This window comes from Miniopterus natalensis, chromosome 9, assembly GCF_054644295.1.
Source record: "Miniopterus natalensis isolate mMinNat1 chromosome 9, mMinNat1.hap1, whole genome shotgun sequence".
In the NCBI taxonomy this organism is placed as follows: Eukaryota; Metazoa; Chordata; class Mammalia; order Chiroptera; family Miniopteridae; genus Miniopterus; species Miniopterus natalensis.
Window position 1 is genome coordinate 43070062 of NC_142089.1, and position 15351 is coordinate 43085412.

Here is a 15351-nt window from a genome sequence, read left to right on the forward strand (position 1 = left end):
CATAGATTGTGAATGTACTTACTAGATTTTTTTGCAGTATGAGACCACAACGACCTTGAAAGCTGCTTCACTTTATGTGCAAAGAAGTCCTATGAATCTATATTTTAAATTTACTGAATCAGTGAAATTACTTTGTCAGTTAATTTGCAAATGCAAGCTGTATTCTCCAGTTTTATTTTATGTATTGACACTAATCAGCAAAGGTGTACAATGTGATTAGAATGCATTTTGAAGATGCTTTCTGTACAGATACAAAATACAGGGACTAAAATAATGCTGTGCAGTGTATAGCAGAGCCATTTTTCGGCTTTGGTGTACTCAACTTTTTCAGTATTTAAAAAAGTGTTTTGAATAACATAAAAGTCTCTTTATTGTATAAATAATAAAATGTCACCTTATTGTAAAGTGTCTCTTGTTTAATGTCAAAGCAGATTTTTCTTAGTCAACAAGAGTTGTAGTATGAAAAAAGCATGTTTGTTTTAAACCAAAAACACAAACATTGTAATTAACATTTGAAAATGTAACTTTTATTATGAACATGTACTATTTATCTTTATTAGCAATGACTTTTTTTCATAATATGAGCATGCCTCAATCATCCAAAAGCTGTCTGTCTGTCTACCTACCTACCCACCTATCTACCTATCTATGCACCGACCCATCTATGTTAATATATATTCTACTGATTGGCTACTTAATAGAATCACATAGTAAGTTTTATAATGACTTACCAGCCTAGCCTACTTCTGATATTTCTAGTGTAAATAAAAAAGTTTATATTTGATATTTATTAAATGAAGTTCGCCTATAACAATTTCCCTTTTAGAAAATTACTGCATGACTATAAGTTTAGTCTTATGAAGATTATAAGCAAATTTTAAAATTAAGGTCCTGGAAATAAAATTTAAAAAATACACAAAGTTGGATCAACAGAGTAGATTATGTATACAAATACCTGCTTACTAAGTATTTAAACAAAGTACATTTCAAGATTTCTATGCAGTATACATTATTAGTCATGTTCTGTTGCTAATATCATAGAATTAATAAAAAAAGGTCTTCAGTACTTTTGTAAAAAAAGAAGAAAAAGTATTTTTTAACTGTTAGCACTCTGCAGAACCAATCTCTTTAAATTTCTTGAATCTAGAAGTACCAGATTATTGTATGGAAACTTGATACTAAGACATTTTTAAAAACCTTGTAAAGTTTTATATTCAAAATTGTGAGAGTAATTATAACAACACTTACTATTTTCTCCACCAATAACTATATCATGTAGCATTTCTGTGACATTAGAAACCTTGACAAAATGATTTCATAAAACATGGGGAAAAGGCTAGAAACATTTCAACTAGATTAAAACAAAAACAATATAGTGAATGTTAATTTAAAACTTATACTGAGACCAACTACATCACAAAAGTCCTATCATCTGTAATGAAAAGTCTGATTTTTTTTAAATGCCAAAGAACAATACTGAATAAAATTCAAGTCAATTTTATATAAAAATAAAAAGATAGAAATTGGATGGTCATACTCAAGTCAATTGGTCACATTATATGTAACACAAGCAGAAATGAGGGGAAAACCCATTTATACAAAAACACTTTGTCATTATAAAAATATTAAAACTACATTAAATAAAAATTCACTTTTGAAGACACTGTTTTCTATGTTATAAGGGAATAAAAATGAGTAAGATAAATCTTGTGCAAAGCATTCAGAACGTATGTATGCATACTATACATGTTATCACTATTACAAATGTACACAACACCTTAGAAAAATGTTATCAATGTAAGAATTCTAGGAATTAACATGACCAAGATTATAAAACAACTCTAATTTAAGTAGGAATTCGGTCCCTCAAATATTCCAGAATAGCGGCTGTTCCTTTCATTAATATGGCTGCTCGAGGAACGCGGAATGGATTTCCATCTAGTAGTAATGTTCTAAACAAAAGAGAGAAATTAAGAACTTGAACATTTTCCATTTGGGAGGCTTCTAATTTCATTCATAATTTTATAAATAAGATTTGTGTATTTTTTCTGTTTGTCTCTTTCAAATCTAAGCATTTAAAACAATTGGAATTATAACTACAATAACCAAAACAACGTTAACAAGTTATTACGTGAAAGGTACTGTGCTAAGTAATTTAAATTCACTCTCTTAGTTATCTTAACAACCCTATAATGTAAGTACCATTAATTTTCCTATTTTAGAGATAAGGAAACACAAGCTCAAGAAAGTAAGAAAGACTTGTCCAAGATCACACAGCTATTAAAGAGAGGAGCTATTATCATCTGAACCACCATTTAACCCACCCTTTCCCAATCTTACGACCATATACTAAATGGTTGAATTATACAGGGTGGGGCAAAAGTAGGTTAACAGTTGTGAGTACACAAAACACAATTCTTGGATTACTATTTATTAATTTCCATACGAACAACTGTAAACCTACTTTTGCACCACCTTGTATTTACACAAGTACAGAATGAGCATACTGTACCAAGGACTAAAATGTAATCCAAATATCCCCCTCCACCCTGGGAAACGTTGATCCATGTCTACTCTCTCCTACCCTTGATCAGACACACGTGTAAAAATCTACATGTTCTGAAATGGGGTTCAATTTAAGATTTAAGGGTTTGTTAATTTGTTTCTTTAATAATTAATGAAATACCTTAAATTATAAGATTAAGGGACTTGTAATTTTCAATAACTTGTGTTTGTGTAAACAAAAGTCAAAGGAATCACACCCCATTATATACAGCAGATCTAAATTATATCTTCAAATACTTCTATGTGCCTTGGGAATTCTTTAAAGATTGATTTTCTTAATTCACAGAAAAAGAAGTTAATTACAGTCAATTCTAAGTATCTGCTAATTTGTCTACTTGCTAAAATGTATTTCTAACCCAAAATCAATGCAGCTGGCACTTTCAAGGTCATGTTTTAACACGCACAGAGCAACAAAACATTTGAGTTGCTGGATGGACACATTCTCCACTGAGGCTGACCAGGTGATACTGCCTTCTTGTTTCAACTCTCATTATGTAAACTAGTGTCCTTTTCCTGGTCTATTTCATGAGACATTTTTTGCATTTTTGTACTTGTTGGTAACTTCACTATTTAAAATGGCCTGCAAATGTAAGGCTGATGTGCTCTCTAGCTTTCTTAAACAAGAAGGCTGCCATGTGGCTTATAGAGAAAATACATATCAGATAAGCTTCATTCAGGCATGAATGATAATGCTGTTTGGCCATAGTTCAATGTTAATGAATCAACAATATTATATAAGGTGTCTTAGTACAGAAACACACAAAGGAAAAAAAAGGCTATGTATTGATTAGCTGAAAATGTGACCAGAGGTTCGAAAGAACCAGCTCTTGAACTTCCCGAGGAGTAACGGTTCCATATTCACTAATTTGGTGCTTACAGAGACTTTATAGAATACAACTGCTGCCAGTAACGAGAATCAATTGTACTTGCCCCCTATAAAGCACTAATAAATGCTACCAGAGCAGATGCCAGCAGAGTAAAGTAAAATATGCCAAACCATCACCTACAGTTTTCAATGATGAAATTACTTGACATGTTCTGCTTAACTACTTGGCTTTCTGTTGACATCTCACACTCCCTTTATAGCCCCTTGACAAGCATTTATTGGGCGCTTACTGTGCTCCAGGCATTGGGACAACTCTTTTCTAAAGGAGCACAAAGAAAGGATATAAATGAGTCTAAACAAAGCAGGACAGGAAATCAGAGGAGTGACTAACTGCCTGGAGAATAAGGAAGGTTTTCAAATGTGATGTTTAGGTCGATTATTGATAAAAGCAGGGTAAAGGCACTTGAGGCCGAGGTAACAGCAAACAGGGTGAGAAAGGCCATGCCCCAGCATGAAGCCCACTTGAAATAAATGGTGGTAATCTGTAATTAGGTTTTGAAAAACCCTATATGCATGGCTAAATATATTTCCCTGACATTTTTACGCAGTAGTTTCAGGTTACATAGCGTGATGAGAAAAGTATCACTAGAAACAATCAGTTACTTTATTTATACATATAAAATACCATATAAACAAAGCTAAAAACAATTAATTTGGTAAAATCTGGAAAACAGAATTGGGATTCTGGGTTATTTTTAATAGGACACTACATTTTTTACTTCAACATTCCTGCTAGAGTACCTCAACAGAAACAAACAAACAAAATGACACTTTAACAATGCAATCAAGCAAATGGAAAAACTTAGTAGAATGGAGTAGTTACCTCAAGTTCACACAATTACCGAGCTCTGGTGGAATTTGTAAGAGGTCATTATTTTGAAGGTCCAAGGTGACCAGATTTTCCATTGTCCTCAGTTTCTCAGGGTCCAAAGATCCAACCTGATTGTTACTCATCAAAATTGTTTCAAGTGTAGGGATTCGATACAGAACTTCAGGTAGTATTTTGAACCTATTTAAATAGAAGAGAACATCTAAATACATTGAAATCAGTGGCAAAATCATTCCTTCAAATAGACGATCGTAAGTTTGATATCTTTTTTTTTTTAAAGCAGTCTTTCTTTTTAAAATATCTTTATTGATTTCAGAGAGGAAAGGAGAGGGAGAGAGAGAAACATCAATGATAAGAGTCATTGATCAGCTGCCTCCTAAATGCCCCCAACTGGGGATTAAGCCCGCAACCCGGGCATGTGCCCTGATGGGGAATCGAACCCTGATCTCCTGGATCCTAGGTCGACACTCAACCGCTGAGTCACGCCCGGCTGGGCTTAAGTTTGATATCTTGATACACTTTTCTTTAGTGTAAGTTATTTTATATTTGGTTTAAGTCCTATAGTCAAGTTTGTCAGAAAATAACTGATTAGGGAAACCTTGAAATATATGTTAAATGGAAAGATTTGCAACAGTTTCTATTTATTATATAAAATCAAACGAAATTCTCCAATGTTTTCCTTTTCACATTCAGGAGACAAGGAAATCTTCCTGAGATTGTGTGTAAAATGTCTCCATGTAGGTATTCTTCCTTATTTCACTTTTATTTCTTATGTAACAGAATCACTGCCAATATTAAGTAAAAATTCAAAGTTCCTATTTTGCTTTGACTAAATTTTCAAAAATGAGTGCATTTTTGGTTCTTGAAAAGATGACAAACTAGCATAGACTGCCAGCTTCCTCATCCAAAGCAACGATGAAAATGCCACAAGAGAGATAAGAAAGCTCACGGCTCTCAGAGCAATTAACACAAAATCCTTGAGGGTCTCGGGTGACAGAGGCTAACATGGTTTCAGTGTGAGACAAACTGTTTCTCACAAAGTGGACTAGAACAGACAAGCATGGGCTGTAGGAGAACTTTACAGCCTTTCACTTCCCCATACTGCCCTTCCTTTGCTGCCTTGATATAAAAAAATGCAATAGTAAAGGGTAAACTCAAGGCAGCTCTGAAGGTCTAGCGGGACCTCGGAGTCAATAACTAGGAGTACAAATGGACCAAACTGCCTCCAAGTAGTCCCTTTTCTTCCTCTTTCCCACCAACCCATGAACAAGGTAAATCAAAAAGCTGTGGTTCAACTGTTAACGTCAACACAGAAGAGAGGGTTAACTCTTGCCACTTCCGAGAGACATTCCTTGACAATGCAAATGATAGCTCAATTGACAGTTCAATAGGGAAGTGACGGTTAAGCCGGAAACAAAAATTAGGAGAGATCTGAAAATGAATATATTTTTAAATAATGATGACAATGGCTCGGCCAATGTGACTCAGTGATTTGAGCAGCGGCCCATGTACCAAGAAGTCACCGGTTTGATTCCCGGTTAGCATACATGCCGGGTGGGTTGTCAGCTCAGTCCTCAGCAGGGGGCATGCAGGAGGAAGCCAATCGATGTTGATGTTTTTCTCTCATCTATGTTTCTCTCTCCCTCTCCCTTCCTCTCTCTCTCTCAAGTCAATAAAAACATTTAAAAAATGACAACAATGGTATAACTTACACATGAGAAAGCAAAAATAATGAAGCTGAAAGAAAATTTAAATAGGCAGCATTTTAATATCACTATGCCTTAGCTTCCTCATTCATCAATGCAGAATCAAAATAGTACAGAACTTATACACTTATCAGTATTAAATGAATATATTTGAAGTCTTAAGATAGTAGCTGGAATACAGTAAATGTTAGCTACTAATATTTAAATTAAATTGTTACCAAAATCAACTTTTATCATAGAAAACAATTGCGGTTGAGCCCAACTTCTGAAGTCAAACCACTTCGGTTCAAATCCCAGCTCTATAATTTACTATCTGTGTGAATCTTAGGTGAGTTAGCTCCTAATCCTCCATTTTTAAATGGACATAACTGAATGTGCCATGTCAGCCTTTTGTGAGAATTAAATGAGAAGATACATGTAAAATACTTAATCCAGTGTCATCAGATAAGTTCCCAGTAAATATTAGTTATTCTTAATAATTAGCAGTATCTTTATAGTATTTAAAGAATAAACTCTAAGTTTCATTTGGCATAAAAAGCTCTTAAAAGTCTGGGTACTACTTACATGCCCAACTTCATTTGTTACTTGCACTCCTCTAGCTCCTCACTTGATGGTCATTTAATATGGCCATATTAAACTTCTTGAAGCATCCCAAACCCAGCATGTTCTCACATATGTGTGCCTTAGCACATGCTACTTGCTCTAACCTGGGATTTCTTCTCCCTGAGTGTCTGGCAAATGTTGGCCTAATTTTCCTGTCTTAGTTTCAATGCTACCTCCTTTACCTTCAGGCAATTTCAGGAAACACTTTTGTCTGTGCACTAAGTTTCCATTACAGCAATTAAAATTATTATAATGATTTCTACAATCAGTTGTGAAAATCTACTATAAATCAGTTGGGAAAATTCTAAGAAAGCAACATCACTTTAAATTCTAGGTAGAACTAAATGAAAATAAATCTGGATATTTAAATAAAGTAAAAATATAGAGCCTTTTTGTTTGGGTTTTTCAGTTATATTCTCTAATTAAACCTACAGATTTTCCATAGAATAATGGTTAGTCACAGATTTGTCTGTTCTGTGTCTTACCTATTAAAGGAAAGATTGATTGTTTGAAGTCTTATCAACGATTCCACTTCTTCAGGCAAAGAATTTAAAAAATTGTTTCTAAATTAGAAAGAAAAAGAAGATTTATAAAAAACATTTGTTCAGCTTTAATTTATAATTAAAGTGTTGATCAGACAAAAGAATACATAGTTCTGTTTGTCAATCTTCTATCTGGTTTGCTTAAGGCTAAATCCTGAGAATGCTAAATCAGTCAGTTGCATCAAGTACTTGATTAGTGTGCCAAATTCACTGATAATGTAAATAACTCTTTAACAATAGATTTAACAGGACAAAATTGGTAAACAATCCTCTTATCTCCTTCAAACTGAGTTCAGTAATACTTCTCACAATCAGGGCCCTTTAGATTATGCCTGTAAATACCACATTATTTGGTACCGCAGATATTTGGTCGGTGTCAACACATATATATCTTGCACACAGACATGAAATTCTATTCAAAAAAAATTTTTAATAGTATATGAAAAAAAACAGGAAAGTAGAGAGATTCTACTTTTATGCTATTTACTTTCAGAAAAGGAACAATGTGAAGCAAATATTTTTATGTGTTACTTATAATTTTGCATAAGCATGAATCTAAAGAATGTGTTAATATTTTCCAGTATTTTAAATAATTCTGCCATATCACTTAACTTGTAAATTGCCTAAAAATGATAGATATATGATTAAAATACTTCCTAAATGCTTAATTTTAGAGTTATCCTAAAGTATTATTAATAAACTAAAGACCAATTTCCATACTTAGGAAAATATGAGGGAACAGGCAAAAGTTACGCAAAACTCAAAGACAAGTTATAATGGGAAAGTGAAGAATAGTATCAATACATACCTGAGATCTAAAAAAGTCAATTTCTGAAGCATGCATAATTCCAAGGATATAAAGGAAAGCTTATTAAAACTGAAATTGGCATCAGAAACCATTTCCTTCAGTTCTACAATCCTGAAACAAAAATAATTTTTAAATGTTAGTACTTGAATTCAGAACTTCAAAACTACAAAAAGACCATAGTGGGGGGAAATCCTATATTATTTCTGCTAATTAAGATTTTCTGTGACTTTTACTTTTCTCACAAAAATTTCAATCAGTTTAGCTGTGTAACTGATAAAAACAGATTTTGAAAAACAGTCTTAATATTATCTGTCCCAGAATTTCTACTTATCCTTAAATGTATGTTGAAGTTTAAGAACCCATTTATTTTATATTTAAGCCAATTATGGACAAAGAAGAAAAATCAAATCTAGGCAATTTTTACGCTGTATTTCGTTAATGACTTGAATCCATAAAATAAACTGTCAGACATACATCCTATAACAGCTGTTTTTTTTACTGCATAATATAATACCATCTGGGTACTTCAAAATGTTTTTTAAATATTACATGTCCACATTTTAAAAGTATAGTGTAGTATTTATTATCCTAATTATTATTACATTTACTCATGACTGCAAGAGAACATTAAGTTAATTCCTAGGTTTGTTGTCACTACTAAGCAACTTAAGACTTAAAGAGGAAGACTTGCCCAGCAGGGCGTGGTTCAGCGGTTGAGCATCAACCTAGGATCCAGAGATAGGGGTTCGATTCCCAGTCAGGGCACATGCCCGGGTTGTGGGCTAGGCAGCCAATCAATGACTCATCACTGATGTTTCTAACTCTCTCCCCCTCCTTTCCCCTCTCTGAAATCAATAAAGATATGTTTAAAAAAAAAAAAAAAAAAAGACTTAAAGAAGAAGAATTAAAAATTTCTAAGTAAGCCAAATCAAGCTTAATAGTTTAAATGTACGCTATTAATTTAAGTATAAGAACAAGAAATGCTATATATGGCTATCCAAGAAATGAACTAAACTATGACTATAAATCACTTTTGTCTATATTAGCAAGAAAGAATATCAAATATTGTGCTAAAGAAGATACAATGAAAGATGAGTTTGGATGTGTAACTGATAAAACTTTTTTGGAAAGTTTTTGTATATATATAGGGAGAGACCATGCCCATATTCTTTGATTTAGTAATTCATCTAGAAGTCTGGCCTAAAGAAATATGCTGTTTTATTTATTGTCATAATCAACTTTATAATATATAGATACATTTGATTTTTAAAATATTGTTTATAGCCTAGCTGGAGTGGCTCAGAGGTTGAGCATCAACCTATGATCCAGGAGATAGCAGATGGATTCCCAGTCAGGGCATATGCCTGGGTTGCGGGCTCGATCCCCAGTAGGGAGTATGCAGGAGGCAGCTGATCAATGACTCTCTCATCACTGATGTTGCTATCTCTCTCCCCCTTCTCCCCTGCTCGCTCAGAAATTAATAAAATATATATTAAAAATAAATAAATAAAAGTATTGTTTACAACATAGGGAAATACTTATAAAAACAAACCACTCAAGATACAAACTGTAATATAATTATAAATGGGGAATAACTCGAAATAAAATATGCCATTAGTTAATGTCAGTGATGGGACTATAAGCGATTTGTCCCTTCATTTAGTATAAAATTTTATGAATAGATACTATTTTTACAATCGAAAAATAATATGGTGAAAACTTTGACTTGTGAAATAAAAACTTAAGAAACAGAGAAAGTGGTTCAGAAACTGTAGAGCAAGTTATGTCTTCACTATATTTCTTCTTTGGCCTTCTAAACTGCTAAAATTATGATAAAATAACTGTTCTAACAGAATAACATTGCTTTGCATAACCAGATTGTGGGATAAAATGAGGAAGTAAGCAATAAAGTCAAGTCTTTTAACTACTTTCATCTTCTTTCCCAATTAGCTTATTTGAACCAGGATCCACACGACAATCTTAACCTATCTGACAGCAACATTAAATGCTCAATTATTCTATCAAATATTCTCCAAGCCCTTTAACTAAGAGAGAATGAAAAGATGAACTAGATCTCCTTTTGCAGTGGAATCTCTTAGTTATCATCTTTCAAGATCTACATTCCCAAACTATGCTCTGTAAAACAAATTAGTTTGACCTTTTTTAAATTTTAAAGGTCTAAAAAAATTTTTTTGCAGTCAGATGAAAGCCATTCTATTTTCCAAATGTGTCATTTTTTTCTTCTTTTTTAAAGTATTTAAGTACTTACTAAGTGCTAGGCACTGGTTAAATGCTTTATGTGGATTATGCCATTTAATTTAATTCTTATAAACAGGTACTAATATAGGTAATAATAAATAAATTATTATCTCTACTTCACAGGTGAGGAAACTAAGGGCAGCTAGTTAACCTGTCCAAAGCCAAACAGCTGGTAGATCTGGGCTATAAATACAAGCAATCGACTCTACTGTCCCAATTCTTTAACTTTGTCCTATCCTGTCTCCCATACTGTTGTTTTAATTGCGAGGTTATCTGTCACCTTTCTCTAGAGATAGAATTTACTGCAAGAGAACAATCATTTATAAAAGTTCAACATTATACTAATTTTTTCTCATAACCTAAAAATTTTGCTATGATTTACATCAGCAAAGATATATTAAACAAAATATAATGCAAAAGACTTCTAATATTGGAAAGTGAAGAATCCTTTGCTGGGAGGAAAATATTAACAGGATTCAGTCAATTTTATTTTTGCTATCAGTGGAAAAATTCAGTGGCTTGGCAATTCATTAATATAAAGCCCCAAATGAAAATTCCTATTAACCTACATGAACCTGGCTTTGGATAGTCTCTTAAAACTTTCCTCATATATTTCCTTATGTGGCAGAAAGTAATTTAATACTTTTAATTCTAATATCTATTATCCAAGTTTAAAATGTAAAAAAAAAAGTTTAAAAAAAACATACATATATACACTTCTCGTAAGAAATATTAAAAGTATGTCAGGAAATACTTAAGTACATTTTGCTAAATCCCTCAAGTATTATTAATGCAAGAAAATTTTCATATACTTTCAAATTTAAAAACTATGAAAACTATTTCGGTAACTAAGATGAAACAAAACTTAGGATGAGTCACAACTTAATAGAAATGGCATCACGAACAGTTCTTACCTTTTTGGAATTTCACATAGCTGATTCTTACTGAAGTTAATAGAAGTGATAATGTTGCTTTTTACTGCATCAAACACTTCATCAGGAATCAAGGTTGTTTGTTTATCACTAAATAAAAAATGTTTAAAATCTGCATCATTCTTACAAGCCCAGACAAAATATGATTATTACTTTTCACTTTTAAAGAACTTTAAAGATTTTATAAGAAAATTTTTGAAGGGAGTTGATTATTTAGTTCTGTAAAGAATTCCACAAAAACCTGCCAACCCACAAAATGTTAACTGTCAGGAATTCAGACAGCATTCTGTGTCACAACATATTATACCTTCTAAGCATTCATATACTCATTATGAATAAAAACAGAGATATATCTTCAAAGTCTAAGGTCTAGAAGTCATATAGTAAATGGATAGTAATACAGTAAATGGATTCCTCTACCTCAGAGTTAAACTAAATCTGTAATTTTAAAAACTGTTTTGCCCCTTTTTAAAAAAATCTCTTAATAGGGGTTAGCTGTCAACTTTCTTTAGGTATATAGTTAAGTGCAAGATAAGAATCATCTTTAAATGTTCAACACTGTATTAAACTAGTGTTCTCATAACCTAAACCAATTTCTCTTTCCTTAGTGTGTAACAAGGTAGACGGGGTAGTGGCCTTAGAATAAACTATTCCTGGTTCTACCATTAAGGAGCATTGTAATTTACCTTCCCTGAACCTCACTTATGTGAAATTAGAATCTAAAGAGTTATTCATTGTTATTTATGCCATATCTTTTGCAAATGTAAATATAAATTTCCTTTTCAGTAAGATTAAATTTTTCAGTAAGATTTTTAATAAAACAAATTTAATCTTAAATAAAAGTACAGAACGCTAACATTTAAGTTTATTGATGTTATAATTAGCCATTATCCTTATATTCTTCTTTTATAATTTTTAATGCTTAATACATCATCCATTTAAAAGCACCCTTGATGAAATATCCACTGAATGACAGTATGTACAAGACAATATTATGTGTACAACATGGGAGAACTGTGTAAGAAAATCCCTGTAACACAAGTAGGAAAAAAGACAGCCTAAATTTCATAGCTATTATGCCTTCTACGTTTTCTGCTTTAGGGCCCCATTTTCTGCTGTGCATATGCAGCATTTTTATCTTTTCTATCAGCAATGTTCATCATGGAAAACTGATTTATTCTAATCAAACTCTGATTCACATTATTTTTAAAAATTATGTTGAAGGCATTTATGCCTTAAAATTGGAAATTAATTTGTATCTTAAATAGTGTACTCCTTTCCAATTAAAGTCTCTGAGGAAAACAAATTACAATAAATACAGAATCTAAATAATCTAAGATGTGTAGTCTTAAGTGCTATTTTTTTTATGCTTTTGTGATATTTGTCCCTTTAAAAAGTAGGAATGGTTACCCAAATAAAACTGTACCAATATTATTTTATAGATTGTTTGGAGGATTAAAAGCAATAGCATATGTCAAGTACCTAGCACAGAGCCCTGCACAAAACAGAAGTTGAATAATGGTGTCTATTCAGGGTGGAGGGAATGGAAACCAGAGATAAAAGAAATTCTAAGCTAAGACATTCTAAGGAAATAAATGTCTCATCACTCAGCATAGAATTTGATATCTAGTAGGCTTCAAAAATATCTACTGAATAAGTGGGTATATAATGTGGAATATAAAACATGTGAGGTTGCCATGCTATGGCATGAGAGAAGAGAAACACAAATATAAGTATGAAAAAAAGCATACTTACTACCTTGTGTCAAAGAAGGCAGTTGGCTTAGAGTAGTGATTTCTAACATACACAAGAGTGGCAGACAAGAGGTGAGAAGAAGGTGAATGAAAGATAACAAATCTGAAATGAAGAGTGTATCCTGACTGCCGAGATGGTGGCTCCTACTGATACATTAGGAAAAGAGGCCAGATACTGAAGTTGGCTGTGTAGATGATTAAACAAACCTGGTCACTCATATGACCTGAGTGACCACTGTATTTCCCTTACATCACCAAGCCAACCACTGCAATCACTTTGATAGTACTGGTTATTTTTATCATTGTTGCCTCACTACTGATAGAACACTTGACAACCACTCCTAGTCGTTGCGTAGGTATCTTCTTTCTCCAGTCAAATACACTTTCATAATATATAAAAAATTTTAGGCTTTGTCTCAGTTTATATACCAACACTGTAATTGTTTCAGATTGAATATATGTGCTACCAGAGCACATTATTACTATGATATTATTTGACTTTCATTTAGATATATTAATAGGATACAACCTCTCAAGCTTTGCCTGCTTGGGATGTTCATTAACTAAATGATATTTATTTCTTATTTACCAAAATAGACCCTCCCCCCCAATATAAATCCTCTCTAGATGCTTGAGTCAGGAAACTTTATTACCAACCAATACTGCCACACTTTTATTTTTTATAATAGCAAAATGTACTTTATTATAAAAATTTTACTATTAATAACCACCGATTTATCTTTAGCATAACAAACACAAACCACCTAAGGAATGGGCATTTAAGTTCACTGTACTTTTAATATGCTTCTATCTCATCACTGTTTTTACAACTGCTATTATTCTAAGTGAAGCATACTAATGCACTCTTCCTCACCCTTGTCCTTTCCAGAAGGATTATTTCTGAAAATTTCCTACATTTTGTTATGTTTAAAAAAATGAATTTCAGTCCCCAGCTGGTTTGGCTCAGGGGTCAGGGGTCAGAGCATCGGCACAGGGACTTAAGGGTCTCAGGTTTAATTCCAGTTAAGGGCATGTACCTCAGTTGCAGGCTCGATTCCTGGCCCCATTCGGGCATGTGTGGGAGGCAACCAACTGATGTATCTCTGTCTCTCCCTCTCCATTCCACTCTCTCTAAAAAAGTAATGGGGAAAAAATCCTTGGGTGAGGATTAACAAAATAAATAATAAAAAAATCAATCACATACCTATAGTCTAATATTTTTAATGTGATGATGGCGTGTACATTGACTCTGGATTCACTTGGTAGTGTCATGGCAGTCTCAATAGCAGAGTCACTTTGGCTAGGTCCATCATCTGGGGGGAAAAAGTTATATAAAACATACACACGCATACACACACACATACACACACATAGATAGTACAAAGTCATTTTGAAAAATTATGAAAATGCATAAAAATAATATATATGATTTCTTGATATAATTGGTGAGAATGTCCTTAGTCGTATGCTTTATTTCCAATCACTCAAATCTGAGTTTGAATTTAATATTAACAGAAAATAAAGTTACTATAATAAGGCTTCAAAATCTATTAATTAATCCTACCATAAGGAAACTTAGAAGTAGGAAAGAACCTTCAAAGGATAACTAAATTGTCTCAGAAGAAACAACAAGGAATCCTTCCTCTTAAGCAAAATAATATGGTCCACTAGAAAAAAAATGTTAACACTGCTACCAAAACAGGATTATTTCCCACAAAATGTCTACCAAACAGGTACATGCTTCTCTTTTCATTTTAAGATACAATGGAGCAGGTTACCCCCAATCATTTAAAACCTGGCAATTTGCATAATCCAGTAAACTTTTAATATATTATCTGCATTAAGATTTAAAAAATTTTTTTTTACAAATGCAAGATTTTATTTTCAGTAGACATTTCCTAACATTTCTGCATACTCACACATTCACACACAATCAACCCTCTTACTAATCTAGAGACTGTTTAACACTACCTTGGCAATATTCCCCAGAGTGATCTACAGATTCAATGCAATCCCCTAGCAGAATTCCAGCTGACTTCTTTGTAGAAATTAAGTTGATTCTAAAATTCGTATGGGATTGCAAGAATCCCAGAAGAGCCAAAACAAGCCTGAGAAAAGAATAAAGTAGGAGCTACTTCCTGATTGCAAAACTTACTACAAAACAATGGTAATCAAGATAGCATAGTACTGGCACAGAATAGAAAGAGGTCAATGGATTAAAACTGAGAATCCAGAATGAACCCTACATTTATGGTCAATTGCTTTTCAACAAGGATGGAGAGACGATTTAATGAGAAAAGAATCGTTTTTTCGACAAATGGTTCAGGGAAACTGGATAGCCACATGCAAAAAAATAAAAATAAAAATAAAAATAAAAAACGAAATTGGACCCATATCTCACACCACACATAAAAATTTACTCAAAGTAGATCAAAGACATAAATGACCTAACATATAAAACTTAGAA

General features: G+C 32.7%; 1 protein-coding gene across 1 annotated transcript in view; it reads right to left on the reverse strand.

Moving 5' to 3' along the window:
- Positions 1-505: 505 nt before the first annotated feature.
- LRRC40 (leucine rich repeat containing 40) overlaps positions 506-15351 on the reverse strand; it is a 37122-nt gene continuing 22276 nt past the window's right edge. The window contains exons 10-15 of the mRNA XM_016216796.2: positions 14089-14197; positions 11113-11220; positions 7940-8050; positions 7075-7152; positions 4275-4460; positions 506-1952 (exon numbers count right to left, since the gene is read on the reverse strand). Coding sequence (XP_016072282.2) covers positions 1847-1952; positions 4275-4460; positions 7075-7152; positions 7940-8050; positions 11113-11220; positions 14089-14197 — 698 coding nt within the window. The 3' untranslated portion in view covers positions 506-1846. The remainder of the gene's footprint in view (positions 1953-4274; positions 4461-7074; positions 7153-7939; positions 8051-11112; positions 11221-14088; positions 14198-15351) is intronic.